General features: G+C 47.6%; 2 protein-coding genes and 1 long non-coding RNA gene across 6 annotated transcripts in view; all 3 read right to left on the bottom strand.

Moving 5' to 3' along the window:
* PRPF8 (pre-mRNA processing factor 8) overlaps positions 1-4,181 on the bottom strand; it is a 36,303-nt gene extending 32,122 nt beyond the window's left edge. Inside the window, exons 1-3 of the mRNA XM_036838320.1 lie at positions 4,091-4,181; positions 3,785-3,895; positions 3,107-3,275 (exon numbers count right to left, since the gene is read on the bottom strand). Of these exons, the coding sequence (XP_036694215.1) occupies positions 3,107-3,275; positions 3,785-3,884 (269 nt within the window). The 5' untranslated portion in view covers positions 3,885-3,895; positions 4,091-4,181. The remainder of the gene's footprint in view (positions 1-3,106; positions 3,276-3,784; positions 3,896-4,090) is intronic.
* Positions 4,182-16,586: 12,405 nt separating this feature from the next.
* On the bottom strand, positions 16,587-21,585 carry TLCD2 (TLC domain containing 2). Its single transcript, XM_036838251.1, has 4 exons — positions 21,297-21,585; positions 20,990-21,072; positions 20,682-20,764; positions 16,587-20,128 (listed from the first exon to the last, which is right to left on the bottom strand). The coding sequence occupies exons 1-4, from the start codon at positions 21,470-21,472 to the stop codon at positions 19,676-19,678; spliced, it is 795 nt and encodes a 264-aa protein (XP_036694146.1). The 5' UTR covers positions 21,473-21,585; the 3' UTR covers positions 16,587-19,675.
* A 1,208-nt stretch (positions 21,586-22,793) lies between these two features.
* LOC118887308 lies at positions 22,794-27,593 on the bottom strand. 4 transcript variants are annotated; one of them, XR_005017967.1, is made up of 3 exons: positions 27,413-27,593; positions 25,733-25,793; positions 22,794-25,380 (listed from the first exon to the last, which is right to left on the bottom strand). It is a non-coding gene; the product is annotated as an uncharacterized LOC118887308 (long non-coding RNA). The 4 variants fall into 4 exon arrangements; XR_005017968.1 differs by having other exon boundaries at positions 25,733-25,822; XR_005017966.1 differs by lacking the exon at positions 25,733-25,793 and having other exon boundaries at positions 27,362-27,588.
* Positions 27,594-27,649: the final 56 nt, after the last annotated feature.

A 27,649-nucleotide genomic window follows, 5' to 3' on the forward strand; every position in this document is an offset into this window, starting at 1 on the left:
ACCAGGAACTCTGCCTCCCCACCTCCAGCTGTGCCACTTTTCTTCTTAAACATCACTGTCCCACAATACTGGGTTTCAGTCCCTCTAAATCAACAGCTGTTCCCTTAACAGACAGCTTTTAGGCTACCTCACAGTCTATTCTCTCCATAGCTTTCCATAAAAAATAATAAAACGTTCACCACACTTTAACCATTGTCTATTATGTCACTAGGCTATAAGCTCCAGAAAGGCCATTACTTCCCGTTTACCGCTATATCCCTGGCATACAGCACAGATCTCAAAAATATTTTTGAAATAAACAAAACTTCCACAGCTGTCTTAGACCAGTTCATTAAGTGGCTAACTTTTTTTTAAATAAATTTATTTATTTATTTATTTTATTATTTTATTCTTGGCTGCGTTGGGTCTTCGCTGCCGCATGGGGGCTTTCTCTAGTTGCGGCGAGCGGGGGCTACTCTTCGTTGAGGTGCGCGGGCTTCTCATTGTGGTGGCTTCTCTTGTTGCAGAGCACAGGTTCTAGGCACGCAGGCTTCAGTAGTTGCAGCTCGCGGGCTCTAGAGCACAGGCTCAGTAGTTGTGGTGCACGGGTTTAGCTGCTCCGCGGCATGTGGGATCGTCCCGGACGACGGATCGAACCCCTGTCCCCTGAACTGGCAGGCAGATTCTTAACCACTGCGCCACCAGGGAAGCCCAAGTGGCTAACATTTTTGTGTAAAAATTGAAAAGGGATCTGCTAAGGTATTTGTAGCTGTACTCACCCACCTTGGGGACACAGAAAAACAAGAGTACAGAGACCTCAAGAGTTAACTACCCCCGAACCTGAAGATTCTGGTCACTTACGAATTACAAGAAACAGGAATGTACAGGTGTCCTGCTCTGGGCTTTAACCCACTCAAAGATAGAGACATCTTATCAAAGCATCAACAGGACAAATTAAAAGCTCCAGTCCCAGATCAGGAAAAAAAATCAGGGCAATAAAGAACACAACTGAGAACTCTCCTACACTGTTGGTGGTAATGTAAATTGGTACAGCCACTATAGAAAACAGTATGGAGGTTCCTTAAAAAACTAAAAATAGGGCTTCCCTGATGGCGCAGTGGTTAAGAATCCGCCTGCCAATGCAGGGGACACGGGTTCGAGCCCTGGTCCGGGAAGATCCCACATGCCGCGGAGCAACTAAGCCCGTGCGCCACAACTACTGAGCCTGCGCTCTAGAGCCTACAAGCCACAACTACTGAGCCTGCGCTCTAGAGCCCACGAGCCACAACTACTGAGCCCGAGCACCAAAACTGCTGAAGCCTGCACGCCTAGAGCGCATGCTCCACAACAAAATAAGCCACCGCAATGAGAAGCCTGCGCAGCACAACAAAGAGTAGCCCCCGCTCGCCGCAACTAGAGAAAGCCCGCACGCAGCAAGGAAGACCCGACGCAGCCAATACATACAAACATACATATATACATAAATAAATAACATTTTTTTTTTAGAAATTTCATGTAATGTCTGAAACATTTATATTAACATATTTCCATACATATTTCCATACAAATACAAATATAAGATTTTTAGAAATTTCATGTAATGTCTGAAACATTTATATTAACATATTTCCATACAAATAACCCAATGAAAGTTTAGTATTAGTTCTTTTGTTTGTTTTTTTATACTGCAGGTTCTTATTAGGCATGAATTTTATACACATCAGTGTATACATGTCAATCCCAATCGCCCAATTCAGCACACCACCATCCCCACCTCACCGCAGTTTTCCCCCCTTGGTGTCCATATGTCCATTCTCTACATCTGTGTCTCAACTTCTGCCCTGCAAACTGGCTCATCTGTACCATTTTTTTAGGTTCCACATACATGCATTAATATACGATATTTGTTTCTCTCTTTCTGACTTACTTCACTCTGTATGACAGTCTCTAGATCCACATATATACATATATACATAAATAAATAACATTTAAAAAAAAAAAAAAAACTAAAAATAGAGCTACCATATAATCCAGCAATCCCACTCCTGGGCATATATCCAGAGAAAAACATAATTCGAAGATACATGCACCCTGATCCTCACTGCTGCACTATTTACAATAGCCAGGACATGGAAACAACCTAAATGTCCATCGGCAGATGAATGGATAAAGAAGATGTGATACATCTATACAATGGAATATTACTCAGCCATAAAAAAGAATGAAATAATGCCATTTGCAGCAACATGGATGGACCTAGAGATTGTCATACTGAGTGAAGTAAGTCAGACAAAGACAAATATGATATCGCTTATATGTAGAATCTTAAAAAATAGTGGTACAAATGAACTCATTTACAAAACAGAAACAGAGTCACAGATGTAGAAAACAAACTTATGCTTACCAAAGAGGAAGTGGGGGAGGGATAAATTGGGAGACTGGGATTGACAAATACACACTACTATATATAAAACAGATAACTAATAAGAACCTACTGTTGGGACTTCCCTGGTGGTCCAGTATGTAAGACACCATGCTCCCAACGCAGGGGCTCAGGTTCGATCCCTGGTCAGGGAAACAGATCCCACAGGCATGCCGCAACTAAGAGTTCGCATGCCGCAACTAAGAAGAAGTCCACATGCTGCAACTAAAGATCCCGCGTGCCGCAACTAAGACCCAGCGCAACCAAAATAAATTTTAAAAAATTAAAAAAAAAAAAAAAAAAAAAAGAACCTACTGTACAGCACAAGGAACTCTACTTAACACTCTGTAATGACCTATAAGGGAAAAGAATCTAAAAAAGAGTGGATATATATATATATATATTCATATAACTGATACACTTTGCTGTACAGGAGGAACTAACACAACGTTGTAAATCAACTACACTCCAATAAAGATTAATTTACCAAAAAAAAAAAAAAAAAAAAAAGCAAAACTGGAAGATCTGGAAATTATGACAAAATTCTAGTGATTTTCTCCCTTCTTTGATAACCACTCAGATGAGCTGTCACAGAACATTAAAGTCCCAAAATGACAGAGCAGCTATCTAGGACTGAAACGTAAGAGACAGGGAGAAGGGAAAGGGGCCAAACCCCAAATGAAAGACTTCCAGCATGTTCCTTACCCCAAGTACACCCTTTTGTCATGGCGAAACTTCCTGTTGGTCATGTCTCCATGGTCTCGAATGATCTTCCTGACATGTTCTGGAGGCATGTCTTCCTTTTGAGCATCCACAAATCCAAACTTCCGCTTTTCTGCATAGCGCTTGGCCTGCAATTGCTGCCATTTTCGGGCTACAAGGACACCTCAGTTTAAAGAACTGCACACCCTTAGCCTAACCACCCCCGCCTCTTGCCCTAGGGTAATCTCCTGTCAGGATGTATGACAGAGGGCAAGCACCCGGCAGAAGCCCTCCCTGACAATTCTCTTGTCTACTCGCTCTGCTTTATTTTTTTTCTTCATCACATTTATCATTGCCTAGCATTTCTGTCATAACATAATTAAAGTTTTTTTTTTACTGTCCATCTCCCTCATTGCAACTTAAACCCTGTAAGGGAAGGGGTTTTGTCTGTATCGCTATTGTATCCTCATCGTCTGGATCAGTGCCTGCAAATGATAGACGCTTTTACTTTTTTTAAATAGGTGGTTTTAGAGACTTGATTAGATGTAAAAAATAAATGGGGGCCAATAAGCGCGCTAACACCTAATGTTTTGACACTTGCCAAAACGGGGAAAGGGGCCAAACCCGCTGCGCGCACGCGCACACCCGCCCTCAGGCGCCGCTCCCGCACGCTTTCTTCACCTTTCTCCTGAAGCTTCTCCTCCGACATGTAGTCTGGCAGCGGGGCTAGAGGGCCAGGCACCGGGTTACCCGGCCCTCGGTAAGGAAATACTCCGGCCATACCCGGAGAATCTGGGGAGCAGCGGAAGAAAAAAATTAACGACAGGGCCCGGGCCCGCAAGAGGGGCAGCAGGAACACGTCGAAACCCACGGCCTGCAGTCCCGCCTCGCTCAGAGTGCGTCCAGCCCGGCCCGATCCCTCCGGCCGTTCAGCCCGACCCCAACCGCGCGCCTCCCGCAGCCCGGCCCTTAAAGCCCGCCACGTACCCCTACAGCCCCTCACACAAACAGCCGCTTCCCTGCAGGGCAATGGCGGCAAGTCGACGTCCGCTCCGCGTTGCCAAAGCCAGGAAGTGCGCAACCCGGTTTCAGCAGTTGACCCAATAGGCACCGGTGTGCTCAGACGGATTAGAGAGTTCACCAATTAGAATTGCAATTCGTGCCGGAGGGGGCGGATCCACGGGCGGGACTATTTGGACGCGAGGGGGTGCGGTCGGAATAGGCGCAAGCCCCGCCTTCCGCGTTTCTGGAGCTGTCTCTTGGGGCCTCAGCAGCGACTCGCGTCTGTCCGACGGAAGCCCAAGCCTCCAGAGTTTTACTAAATTTGTCGAAGTTTGCACATTATTCTGTGTCTAGTCTCATATGTGTAGACTTGAGGTGCAGTACTACGAGTCAATCAGTCTTTTGTTCATACATTCATTCATTCATTCAAGAACCATTTACTGAATGCCTACTATTGTGTCAAGCGTTGGGTGGGGGGGGGGTGAAGAGGGGAAGGGAGTGGGGGCGCCGGGAGCGGGGGGGTGGGAGGGGGAAGCCAACCTCAAGGACCTCCCCAGGAAACTGGGTGGTAGACGAGAACCCAGGCTCTCACAATGCCCTGTGATGGGAATTCGGGGCCAGGGTATATAACCCTGCCTATCATGTCAAGGAGGAGTTAGTCAATGAACCTACAAAAGTAAAAGAGGCCTTGGGGAACAACATTGCTGGGTGTTTTTCCCCCTCCATCTTCATTCCTATTTTATCTCTCTGGCAACGACTACCCTATGAAGTGTATAATGAATACCCTATAAAAGCTTCTTGACTCCCTCAGGCTCTATGTCTTGCTGCTTGAATTGCCCTCCATCTCCTGCCTTCCTTGTTTTAATTTTCATGCCTCTTGCTCTATTTTCTGATAACAACTTTGAATCTGACTTAACAGATAAGTTTGTTTGAACTCACACCAAGTTTATTGTGGAGGATGCAGAGGACTTGTAACCCATACAGGTTCTTCATCTAGTTGGGAATTTGGGACTCAAAAGAGAAAATGAGAAATATGCAAAGGAGAGTCCAGGCAAATATCGGCTGGTGTGGAGGTTCATATAGTTCAAAGAAGAGAGAGGAGCATTATTAAAGATGTGATGGAGGTGGGGGATATGAAGGATTTGAGGAGGTAGAGAAAGAGGAAAGAAAGAGGAATCCCAGGTGGTGGTAACTACTAGGGTTAGAGTTTAGAAAGAGAAACAAGCATGGCATGTTAGGAAAACAGCCAGCCAATCAACCTGGCTGCAATAGAAAGTGCAGCATCATCTTTATGATGTTCATCATTGTCATTGTAGTGAAGTCCTTACCACTTGTATAAGGTCCACTATGTGCCAGGCATTATTCTAAAACCTGGTAAAATTCTAATATTGTCTGTTTTCATTAATGGTATTGTACTAATGTCAGTTTCCTAGTTTTGATTGTCCTACTATTGTTATGTAAGAAGTTCTCAAGTGTGTGAAGAGTACACAGGAACTCTCTGTACTATTTTCTAAACAGCATTATTGAGAAATAATTTGCATTCCATAAAGTTCACCTGTTTAAAGTATACAATCCAATGTTTTTTAGTATATTTACAGAATTGTGCAATTATCTCTACCTAGTTCCAGAACATTCTCATCATTCCCAAAAGAAACCCTGTACTCCTTAGCACTCACTCCCCACATCCTCCCACCTCCTACTCCTCAGCCCTAGGCAACTACTAATCTACTTTGTGTCTCTACAGATTTCCTTGATCTGGATATTTCATATAAAGGGTATCATAGAATAGTGACTCTTGTCACTTTGTGACTGGCTTCTTTTACTTAGCATGTTTTTGAGGTTCATCCCTGTTGTAATACATATATATTTTCTTTGTAGAAATGTCTTTTCAGATCCTTTGCCCATTTAAAAATTGAGTTGTCTTTACATATTTTAGATACAAGTTCCCTGTCATATATATGATATGCAAAATTTTTCTCCTGTTTTTTGAATTATCTTTTCACTTTCTGGATGGTATTCTTTGAAGCAAAAAAGTTTTTAATTTGCATAAAGTCTAACTCATCAAATCTTCTCTTCTATTGCTTATGATTTCAGTGTCAAATCTTAGAAATCATTGCCTAACCCAAGTCACAAAGATGTAATCCTATGTTTTCTTCTAAGAGTTTTATAGTTTTAGTTCTTACCTGTAGGTCTATGATTCCCTTTGAGTTCATTTTTGTGTGTGGTGTGAGATAGGGGTCCAAATTCATTCTTTTGCATGTGGATATTCAGTTGTCCCAGCACCATTTGTTAAAAAGGTACTCTTTCCTCTCTGTCAAAAATCAACTGACCATTTGTTTGTTTCTGGACTCTCAGTTCTATCCCATCGATCTATATGTTTATCTTTATGCGCTCTGTGCTATTTTTGCAACTTCCATGTGAGTCTAAAAGGTATTTCAAAATAAAAAGTTAATAAATAAATTAGCTAATTTAACCCTCAAAACAACCTTACAAAATAGGTATTACTATCTTCATTTTACTTATGAGAAACCCAGACTCAGAAAGTTTGAGTAGGGACTTCCCTGGTGGTCCAGTGGTTAAGAATCCGCCTTCTAATGCAGGGGAAGTGGGTTCGATCCTTGGTTGGGGAACTAAGATCCTGCAAGCGGCGTGGAGAGACAAAAAAAAAAAAAAAAAAGTGGAAGTCCAACTCTCCCCTTGGCCTCTCGTACACAGGTACACCCTTCCACTACCCCACCCTCTCAATATGATTACATTATTATTTTGGTGAGACTAATACTCAATATTTACATAATTGTGCATGCAGTAATAATAGCTAGCCCTTATATAGCATTTACTCTGTATTAGGCACTATTTTTTAAACGCTTTTTATGGGTTTTGTTTTTGTTTTTTTAATTTTATTTATTTATTTATTTATTTATTTATTTATTTATTTATGGCTGTGTTGGGTCTTCGTTTCTGTGCAAGGGCTTTCTCTAGTTGCGGCAAGTGGGGGCCACTCTTCATCGCGGTGCGCAGGCCTCTCACTATCGCGGCCTCTCTTGTTGCAGAGCACAGGCTCCAGACGCGCAGGCTCAGCAATTGTGGCTCACGGGCCTAGTTGCTCCGCGGCATGTGGGATCTTCCCAGACCAGGGCTCAAACCCGTGTCCCCTGCATTAGCAGGCAGATTCTCAACCACTGCACCACCAGGGAAGCCCCTATGTTTATTTTTATTTTTATTTTTTTACTGAATTATAGTTGATTTACAGTGTTGTGTTTTTAAAATTAATTAATTAATTAATATATTTATTTTTGGCTGCCTTGGGTCTTCGTTGCTTCACGTGGGCTTTCTCTAGTTGCCGCAAGCAGGGGCTACACTTCCTTGCGGAGGTACGCGGGCTGCTCATTGCGGTAGCTTCTCTTGTTGTGGAACACAGGCTCTAGGCATGCGGGCTTTGGTAGTTGTGGCACGCCAGCTCAGTAGTTGTGGTGCATGGGCTTAGTTGCTCCACAGCATGTGGGATCTTCCCGGACCAGGAATTGAACATGTGTCCCCTGCACTGGCAGGCGGATTCTTTTCTTTTTTGGCTGTGTTGGGTCTTCGTTGCTGCGCGCGGGCTTTCTCTAGTTGTGGCGAGTAGGAGCTACTCTTCATTGCGGTGCACATGCTTCTCACTGTGGTGGCTTCTTTTGCAGAGCACGGGCTCTAGGTGCGCAGGCTTCAGTAGTTGTGGCACGCGGGCTCAGTAGTTGTGGCTCACGGGCTCTAGAGCTCAGGCTCAGTAGTTGTGGCTCACGGGCCCAGTTGCTCCGCGGCATGTGGGATCTTCCCAGACCAGGGCTCGAACCCGTGTCCCCTGCATTGGCAGGCAGATTCTTAACCACTGCGCCACCAGGGAAGACACCCCCAGGCACTTTTCTAAGCACATTAACATTAATTCATTTACTTCTCATGATAATCCTATTTCTATCATTCCATTACGCAGGTGAGGGTACTGGGGCACAGAGAAGTCAAGTAACTTGCCTAAGACCACATAGCTAGTAAGTGGAAAATCTGCGATTTAAATCCAAGTAGTCTGGCTCTAAAAGCCATGACTTAGTGTACCCTCCCCAGCTTTCTGTGAAAGACACAGTATTGGAGTGCATGCCCAGCCTCTGAGATGATCATTTATTTCCCAGGTCTTCAGATACAGCCCTACCCCTTGCTAAGGATCCAGGCTACAGGGAGGAAACCTGCACCTCCCCTCACCCTTCCCCTTAAGTTTTTTTTTTTTTTTAATTTTTATTTATTTATTTATATGTTTGGCTGCTCCAGGTCTTGGTTGTGGCCTGCAGGATCTTAGTTCCCTGACCAGGGTTCGAACCCGGGCCCCCTGCACCGGGAGCGCAGAGTCTTAACCACTGGACCCACCAGGGAAGTCCCCACCCCCCTTAAATTATTATCTCTCCCACCCCTCTGTCGAGTGCACTCACCCCCACTGCCTTCTATCTGTCCTCAGTAATTTACATGAAGTTAAAATGTAAAAAAAAAAAAATCAATCATGCAAAAAACTTTATTATGCCTGTCTATACAGATGGTACCCACAGATTTGCAGCTTATTCAAGTAGTAAGCTATGATTACATTTATTTTCCTATGCAACTGTTTGTTTTGCCCATAGTTAATAGCTGCATTTGCTTAGTTTTCTATGGACTCTGCCAACTTCTCCTCTGGCTCTTCATTAGTTTTTAAATCTCTTTTAAAATGTTCAGACATATAAGGTAGTCTATCAATTTCACCTTCCCCCTCAAAAAAAAGTCTTTCCCAGAGCTTTGTGACCTGCTGTAGTATATATCATTTTCCCTCTCTGCTGGTTGTACAGCTCTCTTCCTAGGATCCCCCTTCACCAATCGAACTGTGAAGTTCTTCTCTTCTGTGTTGGATCTCCTGTTTTCTATATCTGGGTCTTCCTTTTTCTTTTTTTTACATCTTTATTGGAGTATAATTGCTTTACAATGTTGTGTTAGTTTCTGCTGTACAACAAAGTGATTCAGCTTTATGTATACATATATCCCCATATCCCCTCCCTCTTGCATCTCCCTCTCACCCTCCCTATCCCACCCCTCTAGGTTGTCATAAAACATCAAGCTGATCTCCCTGTGCTATGCAGCTGCTTCCCACTAGATATCTATTTTACATTCGGTAGCGTATATATATCAATGCTACTCTCTCACTTCGTCCCAGCTTACCCTTCCCTGCCACCCCGTGTCCTCAAGTCCATTCTCTACGTCTGTGTCTTTATTCCTATACTGCCCCTAGGTTCTTCAGAGCCATTTTTTTTTTAGATTCCATATATATGTGTTAGCATATGGTATTTGTTTTCCTCTTTCTGACTTACTTCATTCTGTATGACAGACTCTAGGTCCATTCACCTCACTAAAAATAACTCATTTTCGTTTCTTTTTATGGCTGAGTAATATTCCATTGTATATATGTGCCACGTCTTCATTATCCATTCATCTGTCGATGGACACTTAGGTTGCTTCCATGTTCTGGCTATTGTAAATAGTGCTGCAATGAACATTGTGGTACATGTCTCTTTTTGAATTATGGTTTTCTCAGGGTATATGTCCAGTAGTGGAATTACTGGCTCATATGGTAGTTCTATTTTTAGTTTTTTAAGGAACCTCCATACTGTTCTCCATAGTGACTGTATCAATTTACTTCCCACCAACAGTACAAGAGGGTTCCCTCTTCCTTCTTCTTGATTGTCTCTCTCATTTTGATGGAGTGTATTTTCTAGCAGTTTTCTGAGAAGGGTATATGGAAGATAAAGTTTTTTGGACTTTGCATGTCTGAAAATACCTTTATTCTGCCCTCATACTTGATTGATGGTTTGGCTGGGTACCAAACTCTAGTTTTAAATAATTTTCTTTCCAATTTTTGGTGAAATTGCTCCATTGCCTTTTAGCTTCTGGTGTGATGTTTAGAAATTCGATGTCATTTTGATTCCTGGTGTTTATATATAACTTTTCCCTCCCCTCTGAAGCATTAATCTCAATGTTCTGAAACTTAATTCTGTTGTTGCTTGATGTGAATCTACTTTCTTTCACTATTCTGGGAATTCCATGGATCCATCAATATGGCAACTCGTGTTCGTTGGTTTTGAACTTTTTCTTTCATGATTTCACTGATGATTTCCTTTTTATCTTTATTTTATTTTATTTTTAAGAAGGAATTTCCATCTTCAGGAAACAACTTTATTTATTTATAAATTTATTTATTTATTCATTTATTTTTGGCTGTGTTGGGTCTTCGTTGCTGCGTGCCGGCTTTCTCTAGTTGTGGTGAGCGGGGGCTACTCTTCGTTGCGGTGCACAGGCTTCTCATTGTGGTGGCTTCTCTTGTTGTGAAGCACGGGCTCTAGGCGCGTGGGCTTCAGCAGCTGTGGCACGTGGGCTCAGTAGTTGTGGCTCGCGGGCTCTAGAGCACAGACTCAGTAGTTGTGGTGCACGGACTTAGTTGCTCCAAGGCACGTGGGATCTTCCCAGACCAGGACTTGAACCCGTGTCCCCTGCATTGGCAGGCAGATTCTTAACCACTGCGCCACCAGGGAAGTCCTCTTTTTTCTTTTTTTTTTCCCCAGTTTTCTCTTTCTGGGACTCCCATTATTTTGATGTTGGGTTTCTTGGACTGGTACCATGATTGTCTCATTTTTGTCCCTAATATCTTCTTTCTGGGAGATTTTCTCAACTTTATCTTCCAACTCTTCCATGAATTTTTCATTTCCAATATCACACTTTTAAATTTCATATACTCTGTTTAGTTCTGTCTGAATTCTTTTTTTAATTTTGGTAGTATATTATTTCATGCTTACGATATATTCCCTTATCTCTGTGAGGAAAATAATGAGTTTTTCTGAAGTTTTATTCTCCATGAATAGTCTTTGCTTTCTCTGTGTTTTCCCATTTTTCATATTCTAAATATTTCATGTTAGAGACTTTCCTCAAGTGCTCATAATTGGTCCTTCAATTAAACTCGTAATAAATACTTCCAATGAAAAGACAGAAAGATTTGACCTAATTGTAGGGGGAGGGTCATGGAAATGTCTTTAGGAAAAGAAGTGTTGGAAATGAGCACTGAGAAGTGAGAAGGTATAAGATAAAGGGGGTGGAATAGGAGGAGGGGAGCCAGGAAGATGGAAACAGTGGAGAATGGATAGCCTACCAGGCATTGGGCATTGTCTGTGCAAGGTCCTGAGAAAGGAAGGAGCATGGCATATTTTATTTTATTTATTTATTTATTTATTTTGGCTGCATTGGGTCTTCGTTGCTGTGCGCAGGGCTTTCTCTAGTTGTGGTGAGCGGGGGCTATTCTTCGTTGCGGTGTGTGGGCTTCTCATTGCAGTGGCTTCTCTTGTTGCGTGCAGAGCACAGGCTCTAGGTGCACGGGCTTCAGTAGTTGTGGCACGCGGGCTCAGTAGTTGTGGCTCATGGGCTCTAGAGCGCAGTCTCAGTAGTTGTGGCACATGGGCTTAGTTGCTCCGTGGCATGTGGGATCTTCCCAGACCAGGGCTCGAACCCGTGTCCCCTGCATTGGCAGGCAGATTCTTAACCACTACACCACCAGGGAAGCCCCCATGGCATATTTTATAAACTGAATAAAGTCACACAAAGAGTGAAACAGGGAATTCCCTGGCAGTCCTGTGGTTAGGACTCAGTGCTTTCACTGCCGTGGCAGGGGTTCAAACCTTGGTCGGGGAACTAAGATCCTGCAAGCCACGTGGCGTAGCACAAAAAAAAGAAAAAAAGAAAAGAGTGAAACAGAAAGTACCATGAAATGAATCTGGAGAGTAGACAAGGGGAGACCATGAAGAGGCCTACAGGTCATATCGTGAATTATGCCCCTACCTAATAAAGGAGGAGCCACTGGATGGTATTAAGCAGGGGAATGACATGATCCAATTTGTATTTTAACAATCACAGGGGCTTCCCTGGTGGCGCAGTGGTTAAGAATCCACCTGCCAGTGCAGGATACATGGGTTTGAGCCCTGGTCCAGGAAGATGCCACGTGTCGTGGAGCAACTAAGCCCGTGCGCCACAACAACTGAGCCTGCGCTCTAGAACCCACGAGCCACAACTACTGAGCCCACGTGCCACAGCTACTGAAGCCCGCGTGTCTAGAGCCAGTGCTCTGCAACAAGAGAAGCCACCGCAATGAGAAGCCTGCACACCACAACGAAGAGTAGCCCCCGCTCGCCGCAACTAGAGAAAGCCCGCGCGCAGCAACGAAGACCCAACGCAGCCAAAAATAAATAAATAAATTTATTAAAAAAAAAAATCACAGACTGACCACTAAGTGGAAAATAGTCATGAGGCTATCATCATGTCACCCAGGGTAGAGATGATGGTGACTCCAACCAGGGTGGGATAAAAGAAATGGAAAGGAATGAATGAATGTGAAAGCCATTCTGAACTCGGTGATTAATTGGACTTGTTGGGGGGTGGGGGAGGTGGAGTGGCATGGCTTGAGGATGATTCTTAAGTTCCTGTTTTATACAGTGAGTTTAGGGCAGTGCTGTGCACAGACCAGGAGCATACAGGAAAGGGTGCAGGTCTGGGAGGAAATAATGCTGGACATCCCTTGGATGTCAGGATGCAACAATCCCCTCCTCTCCAGGTTGTCAGTTCATTCTTAGTTTGTGGGTCATTGGCTGACCCATTTCTACATCCCTTACCTCTGGTTTCCCTCCTTTGGATAACTCCAATTTTTCCAGTTTTCCACTTTAACAAAATCCTCATTGAGGGCTCCCTGTAGCCTGGTCTCTGACTTGTTTACTCACTATTATATCTCCTATGTTCGAGCACATAGTAGGATGTTCATAAATACTTGTTGAAAAGAGGAATAAAGTGGAGTGTGCCAGTAACCGTTAGAGCCACAAAATAGAATGGCACATCTTCCTGGATTGTAAAACTGACAGTTTCACTTGACATTTTGTAAAATTAAAAAAAAAATTCAAGTATTATACTTTTAAGTTATTTCAAATGTTATTTTATATTAAAAGAGATAGCTAGGAAAAGATTTTGAAGCAGAATGCAAAGTTCACATGAATTTTTAAAATTCAATATATGTCAAGGAAATGCTGCTGCAGCTGCCCTAGGCTAGGCTCCGCCCTCCATTTCCTCCATCCCCCCAGCCCCCCACCCTTGCTTGCTGCCAGGGTGGAAATATTTGGATTCTAGGAAGAGCCGGGGTTAGGGAAGGAAGGGCAGGAGCTTGAGGAAAATGATGGTTGGATAAGCTGCCGAGGAGAGGGAGAGAAGGGCTGACTGGCAGTGCTGCTCTGGGCCAGTGCAGCAGCAGTAATTTGTGGCATCCCTATTCCTGGGCTTCTCTGTCCTCTAGCAGTGCCCTGACCTGGGATCCAGGACAGAGAGAGCCTCTGTGCCAGTCTCTCAGCCTCTGGGATTAGCAGTGCCAACCGGTGAAGTTTAAGGAGGTGAAGGAATCCTTCCAAAGGCACAGGCAGGCAGGCCAGAGTGAGGGGGCAAAGTTTAACCCAAAGGAATCATTTACCATCCCTGGAATGTCAGTTACTACCCCAGAGCCTGTTTTGGGGGGGTTTGGGTGGTGGTAGGTGGGGAAGAACCCCTGCAGGGCCCATCATTTCTACTACAAGAATGAACTCCCTTTCTTCTACTTCTAAATGCAGCCCACATGGCCTGCATTCTTATCTCAGTTGAAAGAGCTCACTCAGTCTGAGAATCATTTCCTTGTCTACTTCCTGTGGAAGGTGTGGCCAGGGAAGTTTTGTCTCCCACCTGGTTAGAGGCAGGGAACGAATGTGCTCTCAACACTGAGTTAACACTGTTTGTTCACGTCTGTCTGCAGGGGAATGCCGAAACGGACCTCTGCCCTGCACAGTTACCGCATTCCTGAAAAGTGCAGAAACCGATACGATTCTTGGTGAATAGAAGTCTGGCTTTCCAACCGAAGAAGCATCCTGACTTATAAATACCACCTCAGACGCAATTTATCTGATTTGATTGATCTTCAGTTGTCAACTTTCTACCTTGAAGTTTCTCCATTCCTCAGCCTTCCTATAAAGAAAGGGGCAAAATAGTGTATAAGAAGGATCCCTGGATTCTACTTCTGGATGTGCCACAAACTAGCTGGGTGTACTTGGATAAGTCACTTAACTTTTCTAGGCTTTAATTTTCTGTAAGGGAATTCCGTGGCGGTCCAGTGGTTAGGACTCGGCGCTTTCACTGCTGGGGCCTGGGTTCCATTCCTGGTCAGGGAACTAAGATACCACAAGCCGAGCAGCACAACCCCCACCAAAAAAAAAAATTTAAAAAATGAAATGGTAAGATAATCTTGAAGGTGATGTATTAATAAAGACTCACTGTTACAAGCGAAAAAAATTAACTCATACTCAAGCAAATCTGGGAGTTATTTATTTATTTATTTATTTATTTATTTATTTATTTATTTTTGCCTGCATCGGGTCTTCGTTGCTGCGTGCAGGTTTTTCTCTAGTTGCGGCGAGTGGGAGCTACTCTTCGTTGTGGTGCATGGGCTTCTCATTGCAGTGGCTTCTCTTGTGGAGCACGGGCTCTAGGCGCACGGGCTTCAGTAGTTGTGGCTCTTGGGCTCCAGAGCACAGGCTAGAGCTTAGTCGTGGCACACGGGCTTAGTTGCTCCACAGCATGTGGGATCTTCCCGGACCAGGGCTGGAACCTGTGTCTTCTGCATTGGCAGGCGAATTCTTAACCACTGCACCACCAGGGAAGTCCAAATCTGGGAGTTTTTTTTTTTTTTTTTTTTTTTTTTTTTTTTTAAATTTATTTATTTATTTATGGCTGTGTTGGGTCTTCGTTTCTGTGCGAGGGCTTTCTCTTGTTGTGGCAAGTGGGGGCCACTCTTCATTGCGGTGCGCGGGCCTCTCACTGTCGCGGCCTCTCTTGTTGCGGAGCACAGGCTCCAGATGCGCAGGCTCAGTAGTTGTGGCTCACGGGCTTAGTTGCTCCGTGGCATGTGGGATCTTCCCAGATCAGGGCTCGAACCCGTGTCCCCTGCATTGGCAGGCGGATTCTTAACCACTGCGCCACCAGGGAAGCCCTGGGAGTTTTTTGAATTGTGTAACTGAATGGTCCAGGGGAAGTTCTTGCTTCAGGCAGAGTTTGATCCAGATATTTAAATGATGCTAGAAATCTCTCTCCATGTTTGAATCCTCTTTTTCTGTCTTGGCTTCATGCTCAGGGAAGCTGTCTTACATCAACCTACTGGCTTAGCGATGTTAGCACACAGTGCATCTCAGCCAAAAGTTGTAGCAGACGGCAAGGTGCTGAAACTCATAGCTTTGCTTAAGTCATGAGCTCATCTCACGGAAAGAGGATATGGTGTTCTGATTGGCTACGCCTGAGTCACATGCCCTATGAAGGGGGAGTGATAGAGGAGCTAGGCAGGTAAAAATAGCAGATGTTGGACACAGGTGCTATCATACAAAATAAACACACATATGGGCTCAAGTCCAGGCCCTGTCACTAACTAGCTAGGTAATCCTGAGGAAATTACCTTGGTTTCCTCATCTGAAAAACAGGATGCATCTCTATTGTGTGGGATTAAATGAGAGAAGGTATCCAAAGGTACCTCATGAGGTAGGAGCACAACACATGTTCAGCCTAGGATGCTATGACTTTAAGTTGAAGATTCTAAACAAATACTTTACTTCAATAAAGGAACAGTTCTTTAAAGAATAATTTTCCTTGTGTAATCTCCTGTAGAGTGAGGGCTCCTAATCTTCAGCTGAACAAACACAGATTTGATATACAACAATGCTTTGACAATTCAGTTATGGAGATTTCTGTTTAGAAAAGAAAAAAGATTTTCTTATTTTTCTGGCCACACCGCGTGGCCTGCGGGAATCTTAGTTCCCTGACCAGGGATCCAGCCCTCGCCCTCTGCATTGAAAGCGTGGAGTCCTAACCACTGGACTGCCAGGGAATTCCCTAATTTTCTTGTTAACTCAAGATAAATTTAGCTAAAAGCTTCTTTTGGGTTCAACTCTTGGCATTTGAGAATCACTCTAAATTGTCTGAATCCATTCTCTTGCTCTAAATCCATGCTACTGAATACATTTGATTTGTTTTTTCATAGTAGAGGATCTTAGAACACTTTAGGGCTTTCTTTTTTTTAATACATTTATTTATTTATTTATTTATTGCTGCATTGGGTCTTCGTTGCTGCGTGTGGCCTTTCTCTCTAGTTGCGGCGAGCGGGGGCCACTCTTTGTTGTGGTGCATGGGCTTCTCACTGAGGTGGCTTCTTTTTGTTGCAGAGCATGGACTCTAGGCGCACGGGCTTCAGTAGCTGTGGTGCGTGGGCTCAGTAGTTGTGGCTCATGGGCTCTAGAGCGCAGGCTCAGTAGTTGTGGTACACAGGCTTAGTTGCTCTGCGGCATGTGTGATCTTCCCGTGGACAAGGGCTTGAACCCCTGTCTCCTGCATTGGCAGGCAGATTCTTAACCACTGTGCCACGAGGGGAGTCCCCATTTTAGGGCTTTGTAGGTCAAAGAGTTAGTGCCAAGAGATCTTCTCACAGCAAATGCTGGATCTTCCATGATCCAGCATGCATTATAAACTAGGATACAACTGGAGCCAAGAAAAGTGACTCAAAGTAACCATACTCACAAACGACTGATGCTATTATTTGTATAGCAATTTATTAATTTTTGATCAGGATAGTGTTCTGAGACCATAAAATACCAATGTTCCCATCCAGGAAAGCCCCTCCCCTGTACCAGAAGACAGAATTCATTAGCCAGTAGCTCAGTAGGCATGGATGGAATCAGTCTTGAGGACCACTTCACTGGGCCATGGTGAGGTCTGACAGAGCACCACCATGGTGACCCAACTCATTGTACCAAATACAGCATCTGCCAACCTCTGCAGTTTTGAGCTTCTCTTTTCCAGGCTCCCAGTTGACTATTGCTCTTTGATTCCCATCATCTCATCTCTATCTGGTCCACCATCTATAACTGGTCCAGTTGACGAGATGTCCATTTAATTATAATCACGATCCCAGTTCTGCCTTCCTGAAGTTTCACTGGGTCTCCATGATGGAAATTTGTGTGTGATCCCAAATTCTTCAAGTGTCCACTTATGTCCTACCTGCACAGGTAGCTAATCCCTTCTTGTATGGGTTTTACTAGTTAACCCATAGAAATAGCCATATTTCCCTAATGGTCAAGTTCTTGGGCACCCTTCATAGATACTACCAAGTTTTCCCAAGAAGGGAACTCACTTGGACCATGAATTCATGGCAGTGGCAAAAGAAAGGGTGTAGGGCTGGGAATGAATCAATATTGACATGAACACATAGGGAACAGATTCCTCCCGCGGGTCTGTCACATTTCTTTTTCTTTGAAAGCTGAAAACAATGTTTTCATTAATCAAGGCATTTGGTTAAAATAGCAAATTGAGGTTTGAAGATACTACTTCTGTTAAGGACAAACTCTGACAGAATTCTGCTGTTTCTCTACCTCAACTTCCACACCTTTGCATCTCTGGTTTCAGTCTGATTACATTCAAACCCTCTGCTCTTGTTTTCTGCCTGCGTTTACTTCCAACTGTTGCAGTTTCTCCTCAGTCTCTTCATCATTTTCCCCCTTTGTGCTTTGGTTTTAATGACTCTCTGATAGGGATATCTCACAATCCCTCTCTTTTATCCCGTCTCTACGATGGTTTTTCCTCTCTCCATCTCTGTGCTCCCTCCTCTTCCTTGTTCCTTCCTCTGGATGTTTATTTCATCATCCTGCCCTCCCCCACCCCCATTTTCTGTGCTTCTCTTCAGTCCCTTTGCTTATTCTTCTGTCATTTCACATCCCCGATTCTTACTTCTCATCGTCCTACCAGTCTCTGCCTCTCAGTTCCTGTCAACCCCTGTCTCTGTGTTGTGCGCCGTAGCTGTTTGTCCTTTGTCTTTCTGCCCGTCTCCAACTCAACATATTGCCTGCTTTTTCTGTCAATGAATCTTTCCATTGACTGCCTCCTCCACCTTCTGTTCTTCTGCTTCTCAGCTCCCCTGAATCATCCCCCTCATCTCTATTTCCACCTCTCTCTCGTCTCCCTCTGCTAATCTACCAGCCACTATTACCTCTGTCTCCCGGGAGTCTGGTGGTTCCTCCTTGTCACTCACTCTCCCTGTTTCACTGTCTAGACTATCTGTATCTTCCACCTTTGGGATCCCTTCCTGTCAGCCTTTATTTCCATTTTGCTTGTCCTCTTTGTTTATGACCATTTAACCAATTCTATGATTTTCGTTCTTCTCCGCATCTATAACAGACTTTCTCTATTTCTGCCAAGGATTCTGTCTTGCCCTCCATCTCTCTTCATCTCTGTGTCTTCTCTGCAGCAAATCTTTTTCTTTCTATCAGTCCTTCAATCTGTATATGTCTGTTTCTTTCATTCCCTTTGTCTCTCTCGAGCTCCGCTTTATGCGTTCATCTTCCTGTCTCTTGCTTTTGCTCATATATCTTTTCTGTGGATAATTAAGGGTTATCTATTTCTGTCCATTGTTTAGTAGAATAGCAACTTTAATCTGCTTACACTTCCCATAACCTGGATGTTCTGCCTGAAGAAGGGAGGGGTCTTGTGCAACAGAAAAAAATGCAGTGGAAGCAGCAGGAGAGAAAGGGGAGCTTGCAAATGAATCCCAGAAGAGAGTCAGATATTCCTTAATTCCTCTGCAGCCGAGTGGAAGCCATACCTCATCTGCTTCTGCCTCTGCCCTCGTTCTTCCATGAAAGCCTGGCCCTGGGAAGACCCTACACTGGGCACCCAGAATGGGTGGTTGAGTTCCTGCTATGGCTCTGGACTTCAGTACAGTCCTGAGAAGACAGACCTAGCCCCGTGCTCATTCCTCTAAGAATCTGCATTTTCTTTGAAAAGGTCAGAAGACACTAAAAAAAAGCAAAAGGAACATGCTGGACACAGTAGGACTAGGGTGAAGTACAAACAGAATAGTGTGACTTTGAGAACCAGAAATACCACCAGCAATTGTTGTGGTCCAATTTCTTCTGTCTCTTGGCAACCGTTATGTCCATCCCTACTGGCTACGCATAGCACCTGTTCACCTGTTGTGCCCTCCTCCCTCTGCCATAATTTGGTCATAGGTGAGGTCTCTCTTCTCTCCAATCCCACCCCTTTGGTACTAGATCGCTCTCTGATCCTAGTAGGACTTCATCTTTCCTCATCCGTTCCTGTGCTAAAGCGAAGGGTCTCTGTTCCCATTGGCAGTTTCATCCAGCTTCATGCCTCCTGCCACCCTTTATTGGTAACACAGGCTATACTTCTGGAGTTAGTTTGCTGGAAAGGGTGGTCATCTGATGATGGGATTCAGTGAACAATAGCCCAGGTTCCCACCCACCCATGAATATTAGCATTTCTTCTCAGATCCTAGGAATGCAGAAGTTAGCTGGAAGAGGAACTGAGATACTGAAGACCCAGTCCAGGCCTTACCCCTGGGGGAAAGCGCGTTGAAGACCACCATCTCCTTGTCCTGGTCCTACCTCCCCCAGGACTGGCAGAGGAGGAGCCCGAGGCTTCTCTTCAGTCTTTCAGGCTGAGAGTAGAATCATCCCTGGTGACAGGCTCACCATCGCAACATGTCCTGGTGCCCCTGGATTCCTTGTGCTCAGGGATGGGTGGGCGGGGCCGAGACCGCAGGACATCACTGACCAAAATGCGGACACCCAGTGTGATGCTCGTAGCACCCACAGTGACCAGTCCAGTTCCACCAAGGATGACCAGAGCAATAGGTACCTGGTGGTGTTGCCGGATCAGCCACAGACTCATCCATCCCAGCGGTACCAGGCGGAAGAGGGCCAGGGTAGCCAGGGTGGCCCAGCTGGTCACACTGAAGGCCAGGGATGGGGCCTGGCGAGAAAGCAGCAGCAGCTTTCGTAGGTGCAGGCAGGTGGAGTTCAGCTCCAGGAGCAGAGACACCACGGAGAAGCCCACATAGTGGCCAGAGAGAATGGCGGTGCTGAGGCAGCTCACTACCTGGGGAGCCAAGACCAGAGGTCAGAGGACCTTCCATGACCTACCACCCATCATGTTCCAATATCCCAGTCCTTGAGAGGGGCTCCCAAGCATTTCGTGGCACCCCTCCCCCAAACCCAACCTTATGCTTACCCTTACGGTAGGGGCCTGAATGGGCTTGAAACAACCCTTCCATAGAATTGAAGCAGCTTTGGCACCTAGGCTGTCTGCCCTGAATCTGCAGCATCTGCACGGAGCCCCACCCCCCTTCATTTGCATTCCTGTGCTTTCACAACTTATCCCCACGCCCTATACTGGGGCTCCCTCTTCTCAGAAAAGCTCCATAGTCAACGTTTCCCACACCTGTGGGAATACAATCTCCATAGACAGCGCTCAGACTCCCCGCAGTGGCCAGCAGTCAATCCCCTCCCCCCCAATTCAGCCTAAGGTTGGGAGGATCAAGCACCAGCAGGGCTCAGACTCTGGGAAGTCGTAGGACAGAAAATTGGTGAGAGATTGGGGACCCCAGGCTAGGCATCCCTCCTTTCCTGTCTTGTCTCTCCCCAAGTCTCACCACCAAGTGGTGACAAAGAAGTTCCCAGGCCTGGCCCAAGGTCTGGTTCCACAGCATGTCAGCTCCATCGGCCAGGAAATAACCTGGGGGCAAGGAGGGGAGGGTGGTGTTAGGCTTCCCACAAGCCAGTGTACAGTCTGGAGAGGAATCTTCACTCCCTCCTTTTCCCAGCTCTTGAGTTTCTCTCTCAGTAAAGCCACCAGAAACATTTAACCCCATCGCGGGCCAGGCCGGGGAAGGAGACCCGGCATTACCGTTGGAAGGTTGTCCCTCACCCCAAACTGGTCCAGCCTTCCCTGCAGACTCACCCACAGATATAGCCACCAGCACCAGGGCCCAGGGCGGGTGGCCATGAATCGGGTCGGCGGCCATCTGAGGGTACAGCGACAGTCTGGAGGAGACGGGGGAGCCATGGTCAGCGTCTGTGCAGACCCAGATCTTATTCTCCCGCCGTGGACGTATGCACACCGCCCACCCATCCACATCCCCACCCCAGTCTCAGACTCTCGAGGTCTCACATTGATTCTAAAGGTGCCGCCGGGTCTTCTAATCTCAGCCTTCCACCCCTCTCTCTCACCCTCACCACGGTGCCTCCCAAACCTCTAAGAACCGCACCCGAGCAGCGCCCCGGCCCCCGTAAGCAGGCTGTGAACCAGGGAGACACAGATGTTCCGCCACTTCCAACGGTCCTGGGCAGCAGATCCCGGCGTGGGCAGAAGCTGCAGCCCCCAGTGCAGCCCCCGGAAGGCGGCAAAGGAGGCGCCGGTCACGAGGAGCCCAGAGGGCGCCATGGCCTGGCGGGCCGGCTAGCTCCGGATCCGTCCCTTGGGCTCCTGAGCTCTCAGCCCCGACACATCCAACGCCCCCTGCGGGGACGGCGAACCAGCTTCCCGGCAAGGCTGCGCCCCTGGACTCCCCCGCCCGCCCCGCCTACGGAATCCGCCTTAACTTTTCCAGGGCTCGTCCACGCCCCCAACTCCCGGCTGGGTGGTGATTGGAGCAGCCGTGGGGCCACCGCCCCTGGAGCCACAGCAACCGATCGTGTCCCTCCCTAGCGGGGGATGTCTGGTAGGGGGCTTCCTGGGACCAAACCCTGAAACGGAGCTCAGGGAGGCTTTCCGGGATGTCGATAGGGGTCTTCCCAAGCCCCATGTGTCCCGACGTCCTCGCAAATCCAGAAATGGGTGACTAATCTCACCTGACACTCCCAGAGGCCCAGCCCCATTAACTTTCACCTCCTTTCCCCTCTCCAACCTCTCACCTGCTGCTCCTCCTGCCCACCCCACCCACGCAGCCCTGAAGTTAGAGGCCAGAGCAAACCCACTCCCACGTGCTTAAACCTCGCCACCAATCTGCCCCGCGCCCCACCCCGGTCTTGGTTGTGGGGAAGGGGGCAGCTCACTTCCTTAGAGCCACCATTTCCCGAGGTTTCCAGACCTTTAACACATCCCAGCAACCCCGTAACTCCAGGAGTCCTGCGCCCTTACATAGTACCTCTCATAGGGAACAACAGCTCCCATTTTGGAGAAGCGACCCACCGGGGCTCCTCCCCTAAGCTCTTTTGGGGGCCCTCCAGAGGAGCCTTATTATTAGGAAGGGGAGGCAAAAGGGAACCACTCAGCCCTATAGCCTTGAAAAGTACCCCTCCCCCACGGCTTGGTACCTGTTAGGGGGAAAGTGAGTATCTCTTCCAATCTGAGGAGGCAAGGAGAGGTCACACAGGGTCACCTCAGGATTGGGGCAGAATCAAAGAGAAAAACAAAGACCCATGTTGCTTTTGGAGACAGGACTGTTAGGATTCTAGAACCTTTCGGCCTTGGGGGCGGGGAGATTTCCCTCTCCTGCAGAGTGACAGGTTTTTACTTGTTTTCCTTCTGTCTTACTCCACTCCACACCTCTTTAGATGGCTGTCACCAATTCAGAGAGCTGTTCCCTGTACAGGAGAGGGTGGATTCCAGCCACTCCCAAAGAATAAAATTCATAAACGAATAGGTGCTCCCCCAAACGTTCTCACAACCCTCCTCCTCCACCAAAACCCCATTAAACCAATGGGGCTGGGGGCATCCCTTCATTTCTTCCACACCCACCTCTCCAAAAGTTTTAAACATTACACTGATTCTTTTAAATTTTATTATATGAAAGTCATACACAATTAATGTAGAAAATTTGGCAACTACAGAAAACCAAACAGGAAAATTACAACTACTTTATTCCATCATTCAAAGATAACTACTATTATTAACAATTTGGAGTATGTCTTCAGTCTTTTTCAAACTGTTTTATGTATAAAAACAAAATTGAGATCACATAATATACACCATTTTTATAACCTTTTTAATGTTCAAGGAGCACTTTTCTTTCCAGTCAAATGTTCTTCTACGTGACTTTTAATGGCTGCGCAGCACTCCACCCCACCATCCGGATGGATATACAGTAATTTACTTAAGCAACCCCCTCTTGCAAATTTCAATTATAGCAGAAAAGAAATCAATTCCCAACCAGATAGTTGCTTCTCATTTTTCTCTACTGCAATGCTGGGATGAACATCATTTAAACTAATCTTTAATTATTTCCTTAGGATAAATTCCCAAATGTAGAATTACTAGGTCAAAGGCCATGGAAACTTTTAGGATGTTTGAGACATATTACCAAACTGACATCAGTAAGGCTGTACCAATTTGTACGCCCATATGCAATGCAGAGAGTGTTATTTTAGTACTCCTTTGCCAATAGCTGGGTCTTATTTTTTTCTGTTATAGTTTGCTACGGGAAAAATGCTTTCAGCTATATTTGCCTCTCTTTAATTACTAATGAAGCACACATTTTTTCCCACACATTCAAATCCATTTGAATTTCTTTTAAGAATTTTCTGCATATGTCCTTTCACAGCTAAATGACATGGTGGGGAGAGGTGGAAGCAGCAGGATGAAGCCAAGGACGCTTCAACATGGTCCCACATTGCTGAGGGAGGCAGAACAACTGGAGAGCAACGGAGAATGAAGTAGATGGCTGGGAGCGTGTCCTCGATGGAGGCTGGCTGTCCTCCCTCCTCCAGGGGCTCTCCTGGCCTCTATGGGCCCCCCTCTGCAGATGTCCAGACAGGGCCCTGTGCTCTCCAGGCCTGGTCCTTCACTAGTCTTCTGCCTGCCTCTGTGTTCCCAGGCTGCTCTTCCTCATTTCTGCTCCATGATGGGTGAGGATGGCAGAGCCACATACCCAAGGCTGGAGGGAGACACTGTGCCCAGTGAAGCGGGAGGGGAAGAAAGGACAGAGGCAATGTCCAGGGACAGAGCGACCCCTGTGGCAGCCTATGAGTGGACTCAGTCTACCCACCCCCCTCTACCGCAGTCCCACACACATCCAGCTTAGGCTGCAGAAGGGTGGGTTCAGTGATCTACTCTGCCCTAAATCTGTTTCTCATAAATGGAGAATAGGACCCAGCTCCCTGCACAACTTCTGCCCCCAAATGGAACAAACAGCTTCCTGTAACCCCTGAACTTGGTCACCTTCAGACAGGGAGACTGGGCCAAGGCTGAACCACACCAGAGCCTGAGCCCGAGAGTGACATTAGATCAGGAGCTGGGGGTGGTAGGTTTACTCTGCCTGATGCCCCTAAAGGGATTACATCCCATAACCTATCTCTTCTGGTTGCTGGAGAGGAGAATTTCCAGCCTGCACAGGCCTGAGCTAAATCTCACACACTATCCTGGAAAAGTGAGTGGGGGAAGAAAGCAGTGGCAGCTGGAACCCCATCAGGGGCTGCAGCCCTGCTTTGGGAGGCAGGGGAAGCCTGGGCCACCTTTGCTTGGTGGGAAGTCAATGCAGAGACTGATTTCCCAGCAGCCCCTTGCATTGGTCTAACCCTAGTCCCTCCCTCCAACCTCCACCCCCAGCTCCTGGGGTTCTGGTCAGGGATGGGGGAAGGGCAATAGCTTATGTGAAAAGCTGTTTTGTTCCCACCCACTGCGGAGGAGAGCCCAGGCTCTGAGTCCACACAAGTGGGCTTCTGATTCCCTCACGCATGCTCAACTGTGCGATTCCCCACCTCACAGGTGGAGAAGATGAGACAGGAGGTCTAAGGGTCTCACATAGAGGTAAGTATCCCTGAATCTAGAGTCTGGGCCAGACTAAGGAAATACGGGGAAAAATTAAGAGCAGGGGGATGACTACTCAGATGGGAGTCTCAGTACGACCTTTTCCCTGAAGAGGAAATTTACTTTTGAACTTGGAAAGGCCAATAGGAAAGAAGGGGGGATGAGGAAGGAAGGAGGGTCAGGAAAAGACATCTAGGTAAAGGGGTAGGCAGGGTTTTCTTTGCTCCACTTCTTCCCATTGTCACACAGAGACCAACTAACCTTGGGTGTAGTCAGAGCCATCTATTCCCCAATTCAGCCAAGGTCTCTAATCTGAAATTTTCTCTCCTGCTGGCTCAATCTGGGTGAAGTTTCTCCAGCTGAATAGGGTTCCCTTTCCCAAAGGTATCATCACGCTCGCTGTTCAGACCTTCCCAGACCCAGTTCTGTCACCTTCCAGATGAGGGGAAGGCAGTTCCTTCTCCTCTTCTTCCTCCTCCTCCTCGAAGCCAGGGGCAGAGGGCAACAGTTCTTCAACTGGCAGCTTTAGCTGGGTCAGGACATAAAGCTTGCCACTGAAGAACTACTGCGGCTCAGCCAGGTGAGGATGTGGGAGGTACAGGTTCCTAAAGGGAAAGGAAAGAAAAATGGGAAAGATCTGAGCAGGGCCATGTCACAGGGACACTGTCGCCCTGGCCATCAAAGTGCAGCCCCAGAAGATGGTCAACCTTCTAATGAAGGATTCTTGGCTCTGACCTGAGCCCCTCAGTGAGAGACAAGAGGCAGCTCTAAACCTATTTCCTTGCTCCTCTTTCCAGAACTGAAGGCTGTAGAAACCCAAATCTGCTCTCACCGCCCGCCCCCCCCCTTGCCCTAGCTACCCACAGGGGCCCCCAGCCTCCTCAGCACTGAGAGGGCAGGACTTGGGAGCCTGGACACACCTCACCAGTCACCCAGGTATTAGGTGAGAAGTTGTACCTCAGATCCAGAAATGCGAGTTCAGGGATCAGCCCAACTGACTTGGTCCCAGGGAGTTCAGCTGGAAGAAGAGTTTTGGGGGGCTTACATCTGGGGAAGAGTGAGGAAGGGAGGAGGTCTAGAGTTTGGAAGAAGGTCAGCAGAGGCTCCTGGGACTGTGAGGAGAGGACAGGGGACCAGAGGCTGGAGGGGAGGGAGGTAGGGCACGGTGGTTGGGCAGCTTCCCCAGGACTCTTAAATGCCAGGCATTCCGCTTGCACATTCCGGGTACATCTGGTATGAATTCCAGGCTGTCTGCCGTCCCCTCCATGTCTGAACTTTGTTCCAAGTTCCAAGCCCCGCCCCCACAGTTCCAATGCATGAATCAGCAGGAAAAGCCGGGCCCTGCAGCATGGCCCAGGGAGGGGGCTGGGGGTGTGGCAGGCTTGAGGGCTGTGAGCTGGGGAGGGTGGGTCTGTGCTGACACTTAGTCCAAGGGCATGGCCCATGCCAGTTTAAGGAGCCAAGGCGGTCCTGCCTTGAGATTTCTATACTCCGAGGGTAAGAAAGATTAGGGTGGGAGGTTTTCAAATTACAAAACCCTCTTGGGAGGCATGAACTTTGTGGTATCTTCCTTCTCCCAGGTGACCAGTCCAACTCCTTCCCACTCCGGTCTGAGCAGGCTCTGTTCAGTCCATAGGACTCAGCTGCTGCTGAGAGTCTGTGCCAAGCAGGTGCCCTTGGCTGCAGGGCGGGGTGGGCCCAGGGCACTGACCCTCTGACCAGCTGCTCCATCAGCCCTTTGGCACCCTGACAGCTCCTAGCCCAGTCTGACAGCCAGGATGACAGGCCAAATGAGTTGGAGGCTGGAACTACAGCCGAAGGGAGGTGGGGGCAATAGCCTAGCCAGAGGCCACGGGGAGGGGCCAAGAGTTGGCCGAGAGGTGGGGAGAGAGGGAGCCCAGTGATGACTAACCCAGGCGCCCCACCCAGCCAGCCGGCTTCCCAGGCGGTCAGGGCCAGGCCTGGGCTAGGGGCCCCACAACCGGACAGGCTGGGGGGAGGTGCAGAGGTGACCTTCTCTCAGCCCAAGACGGCCAGTTAGGCTGGGGAGGGGGGGGTTAGAGTTTCCAGGCTCTCCTCCTGCCTTCTCCCCCCACCAACCCGCGGTGAAACCCTAACCTTTGGGTTGCATAAGGCCCCCGCACCGCCGCCCCCTACTCCTCTCCCCTCCCCCCTTACATAACATCCCCTGGAGGGAACGAGAGGAGGGGCCAGCCCGCCCAGAGACCCCTTCCCTGCCAGGGCGCTCAACTGGCCCTGACCCAATGAGTGCCGGTAGAGGCAAAGCACCTCCCCGCTACCCGCCCAGTCCAAATCCTCCCCAAGCTGGGAGGCCGGCTCCCGTATCCCGACCAGAGGGCGCCGAGGTTAGCCGCCCCCAGCCCTCCGGCCCCTCGTCTTTCTCCCAGCTACTACGCAAAACCCTCCGCACGACTACTGTCCCGGACTCCTTCTTTAAACCTCCTGACACACTACTCCAGCCAGTCCAGGCCCCTCTCCCCCGGAGCGCCCGAGCCTCCGCCGCCCCCTCTCCCCTCCCCCGGAAGGGCAGGGTGTGGCCGTCAGGACCCTACTTTCCCCCATTACCCCGTTAGCATGGTTCCCTCCTGTGCGGCCGGAACCCCATCTCACACCCACCTGGTGCTGGGTGGGGGGGGTGCTGAGGGTAGGGGAGCAAATCAGTGCGTCCGATCCCCACGGCCGGCGGCGCTGTCTCTTCCCAGCGCCCAGCACACACCGGCTACAGTCTGCGATCAGCTGGCGGCGTCGTGACGCACAAGCTGCGATTGCACCGCCCAGGGCCAATCACCGCCCACTGCTGGGCAGCGTGACCACACCCACTCGAGGGCGCCAGCGCTTAGCCCTGGTCCCGCC

Source organism: Balaenoptera musculus, chromosome 20, assembly GCF_009873245.2.
Source record: "Balaenoptera musculus isolate JJ_BM4_2016_0621 chromosome 20, mBalMus1.pri.v3, whole genome shotgun sequence".
Taxonomy (NCBI): domain Eukaryota; kingdom Metazoa; phylum Chordata; class Mammalia; order Artiodactyla; family Balaenopteridae; genus Balaenoptera; species Balaenoptera musculus.